This window comes from Echinops telfairi, unplaced genomic scaffold, assembly GCF_000313985.2.
Source record: "Echinops telfairi isolate 266 unplaced genomic scaffold, ASM31398v2 ScPeMD7_7469;HRSCAF=8507_1, whole genome shotgun sequence".
Classification (NCBI taxonomy): domain Eukaryota; kingdom Metazoa; phylum Chordata; class Mammalia; order Afrosoricida; family Tenrecidae; genus Echinops; species Echinops telfairi.
Genome location: NW_022111373.1, coordinates 62,265,108 through 62,277,585, shown reverse-complemented (window position 1 = coordinate 62,277,585; position 12,478 = coordinate 62,265,108). Strand labels below are relative to the sequence as shown.

The following is a 12,478-nucleotide window of genomic DNA, read 5'->3' as shown; positions in this document are numbered from 1 at the left end:
GCAGCCGCCCGAGCCGCTTCCTCTGCTTCCCGTCCTCGAGTCCAGCCGGGAAGTTTGCAGCGTCTGTGCGTGCTTGTGTGTGTCTGTGGGCTTGAGTGGGTGTGGAAAGGCTTGGGCGGCGTTCGTGCCGGCCTTGGGGTTTTTGCCCACTGGGCTTCCCGTACCCCGGGTCGCTCCGGCGCTGGGCTGTGGCCCGCGGAGGGGGCGCGGCGGCGGGCTCTCGCCTTTTGTTGTTTCCTCCGCTTGGGGAGCGCCAGGGGGGACGCGCCTAGGGGGGGCGACTCGGAGCCGGGGCCTGTTGGCCCCCGGGGCTCCCGGGTGGGCAGAGCAGGGCGGAAAGTGCGGGCTTCAAGATGATGGCGGCCGAGGCCGGCGGTGAGGAGGGCGGCCCGGTGGGCGCCGGGGCCGGCGGCGGCGCGGTGGCCGGCCCGAGTCCCTACCCGGCCGTGTGCCGAATGAAGATACCTGCGGCCCTTCCTGTTGCAGCCGCCCCCTATCCTGCGATGGCGGAAGCTGGAGTGGTCGGGACTCTGGGTGGCGGAGCCTCCTTCGGGCCGGGGTTCCTGGGCGCCGGCTCGGCGGCGGGGGCTCCGGGGGGAGCAGGACTGACAGGCGGAGGTGCGCCTGCTGGCGTGGTTGGTGTCGCCCCCGGCCCTGGTGGGGACGTGGCTCTTCCCAAGGGGACCACTTCGTTGCCCGCCGAGACCCTGGGGCAAGGGGGCGGATTCCCCCCTTTGCCGCCCCCTCCTCAGCTGCTCCCGTTGGGCGCGGGCCTGGGCACCGTGGACGAAGGTGATTCTCTGGATGGACCAGAATATGAAGAAGAAGAAGTGGCGATTCCGTTGACTGCACCACCTACGAACCAGTAAGTCGGAACTGCTCTGGGAAAGACGAGGTGGGGCGGGAAGGGTGGAAGGTGGAGGAGACTGGCCCTATTCTTTCATTGGTGGTTGGTCCCGGAAAGTTTTGAAGTTTCAAGGCCCCATGCGCGCGGATTTAATTCCATCACCCATCTTCCTTACAGGCGAACTGCTCCCTTAGCGTCTTTATGCATCCCCTGGGCAGATGTAAAGTTTAGGAAAATAGGTATTGAGTGACAACCTGCTCCATTGAGGTGGTGTCCAGGGATCCATTCCACTGTTTTCAAAGCTACCCAGGCAGTCCCTGACTATGTTAACCTGAGTGTGCATTTCCAGAAGCTTTGAATTACAAGCAATTTGATCATTGGATTAACATCATTTGAAACTGTATTGGTCAAATGGCTTTTTTGACCTCCCCACCACCCCACCCCACCCCCGTTTTAATTCACCGCAAAAGCCTGTTAGTCAGAATTAGGAAAGCAGGTCTGTGAATTACAGGTGTGATTTAGGGTCTGTATTTCAATAACGAGTGTAACTTGTTTCATGGAATAAATTCCCAGGTGTAATTTTTTGTTAGTGAAACCTCGCTTAGTGAAATGCCGTTGGAGTTGAGACTCTAAGTACAATAATAAAGCAAAACAGAATTAATAGTGCTTTTCCATCTTTTTTGTTGGTGACCAATATCGTAATCTGTTGGAAAAATAATTTTTGACAGTCTGCTGCAATCTGCAAATAACTTTTTAAACGATAGCGCCTTCTTCCCCTTTTCTTTCCATATGTGAACTTAGGTACTTATTTAAAACATAGATCTGGGTGAGTCCACAATGTTGAGACTGGAAATGGTAATAGTCGATAACACTTGTTTTTGTATATATTTTTGACATCAGTTTAACTGACACTTTCAACAACTTGATAAGTATAGGAAAAATGATTCAGTTCATACAGTTAAAAGTCTTTTTGGTTAAGCTTCTTTAGAGGACTTAGAAAGAACTTAAAAAAAACTAATTAGGAAAAGATTTTGTAATACCAATTGAATTTTGTCTTAAGGCTATGTCGCTTGATATTTAAAGTGGAAAAGGTTAACCTTATACTAGTCATGGTATAAGGGTTTTGTGGGTTTTCTTTATTCAATGGAGAGTATATTTTGATACTTGATTCCAACTTAAATCATATCGGTGTATTGCAGATATTTCTGGGGGTGATATGCCTTTCTTAAAAATTCTCGTTTTATAGCACTGCTTAGGTTTTACCAAGTTATTTGAAAGAGTCAGTTAAGTATTTATTAAGTACCCAATACATGCAGCACTTGTGGTTGGAATAAAGTGTGAGATTTCATACCCAAAGAATCTAGTCTTAGGTCTGTTCGCAACTGAATTGCAATAGGCATAATTAGAATATTATGGTTCTAAATATTTTGTATTGCTAAGCATGAATGATTGTGCTTAAGAAAAAGTGTGAGAAATCCATGTTTGAGGTTTTCATAAGTATTTCAGCATAAAATAATATTCATGACTATGTATATGAAAATTTTTCATGTTGTTAGAGCTGTCCATAATTTCTAGTATATTTTAAAAATTTGTCTCCTAGAATTATAAATTTCACTCTTTAAATCTTAACTATCACAGTTCCTGGAGGAAGTATGGTATGTAGCAGGGGTCCTCAAACTTTTTAAACAGGGGGCCAGTTCACTGTCCCTCAGACCCTTTGGAGGGCCGGACTATAGTTAAAAAAAAAACTATGAACAAACTCCTATGCACACTGCACATATCTTATTTTGAAGTAACAAAACAAACGGGGCAAAAACACCCGGTGGGCCTGATAAATGTCCCGCAGGCTGTAGTTTGAGGACGCCTCGTATATAGTGAATAACATAAGCATGTAAATTCTTAAGTTAGTCAAGATTTGGGTTGGAAACCTAACTCTGGCATGTGATCTTGGAAAGGTCAGTTTTCCCATTGTAAAAGGGGGCTGGTTATTTTCCTTCTTATGATTGTTTTGAATATTTAATGATAATCCTTAAAGTATTCAGCACAGTGCCTGGCACATAGCAAGTGCTCAACACATAATACTCCAAAACACCAGAATACAGTTTTATCTTTTATTGAGTACTAGTTCTTTTTATAACAGGACTCCCTGATTAATAGCTATATTAGAGAATGTTTTTCTTCCTCTAAATACATGTCTTCCGTGATTAATTATATTAATACGCTTTGTTTTAACTTCTTGAATATTTTTCGGCAATTTTAGAAGTAGAATTTAAATGTTTTCTTTAATTTCCTACTTTAAATGTTTTTGAAAAGTTTTAATGATTTAGCTGTCAAATATTTTCTAAAAGTATTGATAAGATGGCCTTGCTTTAAATGAATAATTATTAATGCCAGTGGTCAAGGACCCTCCTGGTATAGTGGTTACACGTTGGGCTGATTACTGAAAGGTTAATGTTCCACCCAACCAGCTGTTCTGTGGGAAAAAGATTTTGCTTTCTGAGCCTGTAATGATTTGTAGCTTTAAGAACCCATGGGGGCAGTTCTATCCTGTCCTACCGGTCACTATGAGTCAGAACGGACTCAATGGCTGTGCTTTTGGGACTGGGTTTGGAACTTTTGAGAGCAAGTGGTCCCTTTAGATTGAAGATGTGTAGGTCATATGTTTGAGTCCATAAGTGGTTTACTTGTCTAGGGTTCTCTGGGCTTGGAGATCAGTTTGTATCCCTCATGTTTTGTGCTGTTCGAAACAAGAGAGATAGGCCAACTGTATTAACACTCTTAGTATTTTTAAATTTTTTTCCTGTGGCGCATGGTGAGTGGTCTGTTTATTACTGAGCATTTTATTAAAGGCTAGAAAAATACAATTTTAGCTATTATGTTTACTTGAAATGCTTTAATTATTAAATTTACTTGAAAAATTCCATGTTTTGAGGAATTTTTTTTTTAAGGAAAATGTTTGCTATATTTTTTTCTGTTACAGTAGGATTCTGGATCAAAATTGCTAGCAAATTTCATTTTCATTAGCAAAACATTATATTAAGGACATTGTCATTGCTCGACAATAATTTTAGAGTAGCTTTTTATGGTTCTCATTTCTTTCTTTCCTTGGAATGGGGAATGGTGGTGTTAAGGGATATATTTTCCCCTAAATCCACCTTCAGTATTCAAATACTTAAAAGAGACCTTGGACTGGATGCAGGATATGTATTGCTTACTCTTAACTATGTTTGCACCATTTAGTAATTAGTTGACACTCTTTTGAAATAGGGAGATTCTGACATTTAAGGATTCTATATTTTCAGCATCTCCTGAATAATCCAGTATTTGGCTGTTCTTGGTGGATGTTCCCGCTTGACACTGATAAGAGAGAACTGAGTAGTAGGTGCTCTTTTTAATGGCACTCTGAATTCCTCAGTTACTTTTTCTTTGATATTGTTCGCCTGGCATCTGGTATAGGTTTTATCTTGGATCTAGTATGTAGAATTCTCAAGCCTGAACTTTAAAAAAAAGGAAATAAGAAATGAAAATAACACCCTTTCCTTAAAAATAATTTATAATATAAATTTTCTTAATTCAATAAAATAATTGCAGATGATCAATGTTAGAACCTACAGAGTTCATTAATTTTGTCACCGATTGTGATATAACTGATGAGTCATTATTTCTTAATAAAAAGGGGGGTAAGAATTGCAAAGATGACTTATAGACAGAGTACTTGATGACCAGGATGCTGATGTTATTACTGTATTTAAAGAATAGTAGAGTACACAATTAAAATATTTCCACAGCATATGTTGCTTTTGACCGTCATTTCTTATTTCTATGGTCCCTGGGTTGTGACAATGGTTTTGTGCTCCATTTATTAGCCTAAAGGTTGGTAGTTCAAATCCACTCAGTGGTATAACAGAAAAAATGATTGGCCTTCTTCTGTAAAGATTACAGCCAAGAAAAGTCAGTGAAATGGTTCTCCTCTGTAACATATGAGGTTACAATGAGTCAGAATCAACTCCATTGCTTCAGATTTGGATATTATTTTTATTTTTAAATCTTAATTTGAACCAAATATACTGGAATATGGATGTAGGCTGTCTCACTATTCAGTAGTCAGATATTTATAAAACAGTTGTTTCATCTTGAAATAATTTACAATATACCTCAGTTTGGGACTATACAAAAATAATTATTAGATAAAATTTATTACTGATACTTTTCTTTATGTGTGATCGCATCTCAACAGGATTTGAGGTAAAATTTTAGACATTCTAGTGATTCCTTGGTTACCTGAAAAAAGATGATGATGATCCTGGAGACAAGAAATATAAGAAAATACCTCTTCTTCTCAAGGAATATACAATCTGCTTGGAAGATGAAGTATTACTAATAGAGAACTGTTGCTTGATGCTGTCAAATCAGTTTGGGCTCATAGTTAGCCTATGAACAAAAATCTGTGACCAGAACGAACATTTTCCAGGTCTGCACCATCTTCACAGTTACCTTGTTAGAGCCCACTGTTGCAGCCACGGTGTCAGTCCATCTTGTTGAGGGTCTTCCTTTTTTTTCCCGCTGCCCATCTACCAAGCATGATGGTCCTTTTCTAGGTACTGGTTTCTCCATAATGTGTCTAAAGTACACGAGACAAAGTCTAACTCTTCTCACTTCGAAGGAGCATTTCAGTTCTTTCAAGAGACATTTGTTCTGGCAGGCCATGGTATAGTCAGTATTTGCAGCACTGTAATTCAAAGGCATCACTCTGTGGTCTTCCTTACATTGCCCAGCTTTTACATATATCAGAAGGGACTTAAAATGTTTTGTGACAGGTGCACTTTAGTTCTCAAAGTGACATTTTTGGGGGGCTTTTTTTAATGCTTTGCAGCAGATCTGCCCAATGCTATATGTTACTTCCATGGGTTTTGATTATAGATTTAAGTAAAATTAAATCTTTCACAGCCTGAGTGTTTTCTCCATTTATCATGATGTTCAGTTGTGAGGATTTTTGTTTTCTTTATATTCAGGTAATATACACTGACACGGTTATCTCCAACCCAGATTTCATGTTATTATAGTTCAGCTTCTTGGATTATTTTGCTCAGCAAACAGATTGAATAAGTATGGAGGGATACAACCTTGATAACCTGAGTGAGTTTAAACCACGTAGTGTGTCCCATTACTCTTTGAATGACTGCTTCCTGATCAATGTTCAGTTTCCACATGAACACAATTTAATGTTCTGCATTCCTATCCTTTGCAACATTGCCCATAATTTGCCATGATCTATACAGTTGAATGAGTTAGAGGAACAAGATGCATAAAATGAACTTATAGACATATTGTTTAGAAATTTAGGGGATAGTTGTAGAAGGATTGATACAAATGAATTCAATGAAAGCATGATATTGACATGCTTTCCTGATTCATTTTTGCTGAAGTTATTGTTAGAATTTTGATGCATTGGTATTAGATATGATAACCATGAGAATGATATGCATAGATATATAGAATTGAAGAGATTTGAGGAACTTGTCAATGCTCAAATATATAAGCTAACATAGTGGCTTGCTAAGGTTATATACATAGGTAGGTGGTAGAACTGGGACACAACCTAGTTGTTTTCTAGGTATGTTTATGAAGTTGTTGTTAGTGCCATCAAGTTGTTTCTGACTCACAGTGATGTTAATAAACAACATTATGAACAGAGAAAATTGACCTTGCCAAGGATTTCATTTAAATTTTTTTGGTGGCTGTGTTAGTCTAGATACTTTGGAGAAACAAATCCCCAGCAACTCATGTATAAGAGAGAGTTATATGTAAAGAAAATGTGCATCACGAAAACATCCCAACCCAACATTAACCCATTTACCCACATCAATAGTCCACAAAGTCCTCCACCTCACAAAACAGAGGCAATGATGCCGACTGCAGGAGGAAAGCTGAGTCAGTGAACGAATAAGCATCTCAGCACTAGCAGGGGTCTCCACACAGCTGCTCCAGAACCCAGGGCTGCATTGGGATAGGTCCATGTGGCTTCTCCTTGGGGATGTCTTGTAGGAAGTCAATCTTGCAAGCTGAAGCAGGGAACTGCTAAGGCAGCTGCACCCTGGTGCGACCATCACAAAGCAAGAGACCCAAGAACTAGAAAGGCGAGGCTCACCACCCATTTATCCCTCTGCCTTTCAATTAGCCCCACATGTGATTATCGGCCAGGCTAGCACAATGAACTAACTCAGTGGCATAAATAGTTAAGTTCTCCACTACTAACTAAAAGATTGGTGGTTTGAACCTGTCCAGAGATGTCTTGGAAAAAAGTATTGGTGATCTATTTTTGAAGGTTCACAGTCTTTGAGAACCCTATAGAGCAGTTTTACTCTGTGTACTTGGAGTTGTAATTTGTTGGAAGTGCTCCAGTGGCAACTAGCAACAGCATCAATACTTATAATTATTTTTAGGTGGAGGAAGGGAAAGCAGAGTCTCTGAGTATATCAGTTATTTACTATATGCCAGATACTTTCCATACAGTACCTCATGTAATTCTCACAATTTTGCAGTTATTTTTTTATTGAGAAAACTGACAACCATAATTCTGATGCAAATATTATGCTTTTCCATCGACTTACCCTCCCAGTACATGTAACACACATCCTTGTAGTACACGTAACACATACACATTAAACATTTTTATGGAAAAATGGAATTAAATGATAATAGATTTTTCTTAGGAGGCTCCTTGGATGTGCCTGTTAGGTTAGCAGCCAAGCTCTTTGAACACCATGCCACCAGAACTGAAAGATGTGAAAAAAGCAAAACAAAAACCAATTGTTGTTGTTGAGAGTTGCATTCACCTCATAATATGTAAATTGTATGTCTGATTATTATTGGGTGCAGAAGCAGTTCTACACAGAACTATTATGCCCTTCAAAAAAATCCTAGGGGTGATACATTACCAGCATTTTTATTCATTCTGTACTCATTGCTGTAATGTTCAATGTTACTTTTCCTTTCTCTCATATCTCTGTCTCAAGCTAAAGGAAAGGCTTAAAGATCTCTGAACTCTTAAGGCTTCTTTGTAGGTATAATTTACTAGCCTGGGTTCATATGTAAGACAGATTTTTAACAGCAGAATCATATTCCTTCTCTAGATCTGTCTAAATATTGATCAGTCTTAATTTTTTAGTTAAAACTTTCAAAATAGAATTTTGAGATGAGTCAGTAATTTTTGTCTCTTTAGAGGTTTTTATAGACTCACAGAAAGTTGTAAAAGATGATACACTACAGAGCTATCCCATGTATCCTTTATTGTTATCCCTCAGTGGTTACGTCTTGCATACATGTAGTACAGTGTTTCCAAAAGTGGTTGATACTGCCCCCTGGGGGGGTGCTGGAACAATCCCAGGGGCAGCAAAAGCAGAATAGTACAGAATGGCACATCAGAGAATTGGCATTGAAACCATCTCCCTATCTTACACAGATTCCACCAGTTTACAGACACCACCTTTCTTTACTTTTTCATACCAGGGTACTTAAAATTCATGAAAAATGGAAGTAAAAAATAATAGGTTTTCCCCCCACAAACTTTTTGAGGCTGTGTGTGTGTGTGTGTGTGTGTGTGTGTGACACACACAGAAATAAAGAGAGGGAGAGGCTTTCCGTTCCACTAAAGATTCACAGTATTGGGGGAAAAGCCAGGGGCTCGGTGACTGAGTCTTTGTGTTTATTTAGTTCTGTGCAGTTTTTTCACTTGAGCAGACTTGTGTAACCATTACCATGGTAAAGAAACAGAACAATTTTATTACCTTTGTACTATCTTTAATAACCAAACTCATCTCTCTCCTCTTACCCTTCCTTAATAAACCCTGACAATCACTAATTTATTGTCCATTTTGTCTTTTAAGAAGGTTATATAAATGGATTGATGCAACATAAAACCTTTTGTGATTGATTGGCATTTGTTCCTCACTATAATTTCTTCCGAGTTCCAGCCAAATTGTTGACCTACACCAATAGCATGTTCTTTTTCATTGCTGAGTAGTAGTCCATGGTGTGACTGTATTACAGGATGATCTTGAAGTCTATTATGAAATAGTTTTTTTAAATTGAAAACTTTTTTCCTTCATTACAGTGTACACACTCATTCGTCAAGGGTAGCAAGGGCTATCTTAAGAGAATTTCATTGGGAAACTTTACCCAGTCTACCTTACAGCCTTCGTCTTGCCATGTCAGATTTCTTTATGTTCCCCAAACTCAAAACATTTCAAAGGAACTTGATTGTGAGTCCCCCATAGAATGTCAAAGCCCCTAAAGGGTTGCCATGAGTCAGAATTGATTCTGTGGCAGTGAGTTTTTATTGAGTGAGAATACCAAATCAGCTGTTGGATATAGTGTAAATTGAGTTCTTAAGGGTTAGAGAGATGGGAACAATGCCTTTAGAAGTATGTAGACTTAGATAGAGGATATAACAAAACACTTAGATATTTTTGTGTGACAATATAAGATTGTGTAAGAGTGATTCCTCCCACTTTATTCCTTTTCAAGATAGTTTAGCTGTTGTTGAGCGTATGCCTTTACATAGAGGTATTAGAATAAGCTTGTTCAATTTTACACAGACTTGCTTGAGAGTTTTATAGGATTTGTATTACACCTAGAGATCAGTTTGGAGAGATTTGGCAGTTTTACTGTATTGCTAACATCTTTTCATTTACTTAGATCTTTGATCAGCATTTTTGTAATTTTCAATATATAGATTCTATGCATCTTTTGTTAGATTTATACATTAAAAAATATCAAGGTGAAGTGGTGTACTTCTTTCTGTTTCACAATGAGGTTTTATTAATGAATGCTGAATTTTATGTTTGTGTGTATCAGTTCATATGACCACATGAGGTTTTTTCTTTTGTTTTTAATCCATTGCTGGAGGATTATAATAATTTTCCATTGATGAGCCAGCCTTGCAATATTTGGAATAAATTCCATTCGGTAATTATGTAATTATCTTTAAACCTTAGTTGCCTGTATTATGTTGAGTTTATTTGTATATTGTTATTTTTGTTTAAGTTCATGACAGTCTCTAGTTTTCTTGTGAATTTTTCTATGATTTTGGTATCTAGATAATACTGACTTCAAACTGGTAGGTGGAAAGTTATTCTTTCCACCTTATGCATTGAGCTATTGATAATCTAAATACTTGGTAGACTTCCCTAATGGAATCAGAATTCGCTTTATAATTATGAGCTCAATAGATAAGTTGTTAGGGGAATATTCATATTTTCTATTTTATCTTGGTTGAGTTTTGATTGTTGTCATTAGGTGCCGTTCTTTCTCTTCCAGTGCAGCAGCTCTGTTGAGCAGAATGAAACGTTATTGGGCCTTGCACAGTCCTCACGATCCTTAAGTGTGAGTCCACTGTGGCATCACTATGTCAGTCCGTCTCTTTGATGGTTTTCTTTACCAAGCATGGTGCCCTTTGCCAGGGATTGGTTTATCCTGACAGCATGTCCAAGGTTCAGTAGTAATGTAGTATTTAAGGAATTGATACATTTCTTATATGTTAAACTCACATAAGCTTGAACTCATTTTCATATTATCTTCTTTATTCCTAAATCTAATTATAAATTGATTACTAATTATGGTTTGATTACTAATTACGAATTTAGCAAGACTAAAGACTACAGTGTACATGTAGAAACCTAAATTTGAAACATTTAGTTATGGCGTAATAGACCATTTTATTCCTGTTATTGGTGATTTATATCTGCTCTCATCTTTCTTTGTCAATCTGGCAAAAAGTTTATTAGTTTTATTACCTTTTATCCAGGAGCCAAGTTTTTCTTTCATTAATTGCTTCTGTTTCCTTGTTTTCAATTTCATGGACTTCTGCCCATAGTTTATCATTTCTTCCTTCTGCTTGCAATGTGTTAATTTTGTTCTTTATTCCTAGTTTCTTGAGGTAGGAATTGAATACTGGTTTGAAACCTTTTTTCTTATGTAACTATTCAAATCTGTACAGTTTTCTTTAATCACTCTTTAGCTTTGTCTTACCTTTTTTGATATGTAATAGTTCCGTTTTTTCATGTTCTATTTACTTTTTTTTTAAGTTTCTTTGAGAGTCTTTAATTTGTGGACTTTATAGAAATGTGTTGTTTTAATTTCCAAGTGTTGGAGACTTCTTAATAGTTACCTTTCTGTTAGTGATTTGTAGTTAGAAAATGTAAGATGTATGATTTCATCTTTTTAAATTATGTTTACATTTGTCTTGTGCCCAGGTTATGTTTAGTCTCATTGGATGTTGGATATTTGAAAAAAAATGTGTATTTTGTTGTTTGGTGGAATGTTCTAAATAAGTATATGTCAATTAGATCCTGTTGGCTGATATGTTGTTTAGAACTGTTCTATCTTTGCTGATTAGCTCTTTAGTATTCCTATAGTTTCTGAAAGAGATGTAGAAGTTTTCATTAACTCAACAGGAGTCTGATTGCCTCAGTGGCATTGAGTTTGGTTTGGTTTATATTTGATGCACACATATTTATGATTACTATGTATAACTGGTAGATTGATTATAATTCTATTGTATAGTCTTTTGCCTCTAATAATTGTCGTGGCTCTGAGGTCTATTTTAATTAATATAGATATTCCTTTAAAAATTGGTTTTTGGTGAAAGTTTACAAAGCAGATTAGGATTCCATTTAACAACTGTTTAGTGACATTGGTTACATTTTTCACAATGTTTTCAACATTCTCATTTTAATCGTTTAGTTTCCATTAACCTATCTTTACTGTGCACTCTCCTAGAGCTTGCTCATCATGGATTGAGGTAAATGTTGACTGGGAGTCCTTGTGGTTTAGTGGTCACACTTTAGGGTGCTAAGCCCAGTGTCAGCAGTTTGAAATTACCAGCAGTTTTGCAGAGAAAGATGGAACTTTCTACACCCGTGAAGAATTACCGTCTCCAGGAGGGTGGAGGAAAGGGGAGGGAGAAAGGGGGAACAGATTACAAGGATCTACATATAACCTCCTCCCTGGGGGACAGACAGCAGAGAAGTGGGTGAAGGGAGATGTCAGACAGTATAAGATAGGACAAAATAATTTATAAATTATCAAGGGTTCATGGGGAAGGAGGAAGCGGGGAGGGAGAGGAAAAATGAGCTGATACCAAGGGCTCAAGTAGAAAGCAAATGTTTTGAGAATGATGAGGGAAACAAATGTAAAAAAGTGCTTGACACAATGGATGTATGTATGGATTGTGATAAGAGTTGTACAAGCCCCCAATAAAATGATTTTAAAAAACCCCTAAAAACTAAGCTCAAATTCACTGCCGTTGAGTTGATGCCGACTGTATTAATCTAGGTACTTTAGAGAAACAAATCCACAGAAACTCATATGCATAAGAGAGAGTTTTATATAAAGGGTAAGTGCACATCAAGAAAATATCCCAACCCAGTGCTGCCCAAGTCCACATCCAGTATTGGCCCATATGTCCAACACTGATCCACAAGGTCTTCCTCAATCTCACAAAACACGTAATGATGCTGACTGCAGGAGGGAAGCCGAATCAGTGAACATGTAAGCATATCAGTGCTGGCAGGGATCTATCTCCACATGGGTGCTCCAGCACCCAGGTTGCATCGGGGTAGGTCCATGGGG

The 12,478-nt window shown here is 38.3% G+C and overlaps 1 protein-coding gene across 1 annotated transcript in view; it reads left to right on the top strand.

Moving 5' to 3' along the window:
* The first annotated feature begins 16 nt into the window (after positions 1 to 16).
* Positions 17 to 12,478, top strand: part of RASA1 (RAS p21 protein activator 1) — a 115,400-nt gene continuing 102,938 nt past the window's right edge. The window contains 3 exon segments of the mRNA XM_013004895.2: positions 17 to 916; positions 5,338 to 5,357; positions 10,083 to 10,124. Of these exon segments, the coding sequence (XP_012860349.1) occupies positions 354 to 916; positions 5,338 to 5,357; positions 10,083 to 10,124 (625 nt within the window). The 5' untranslated portion in view covers positions 17 to 353.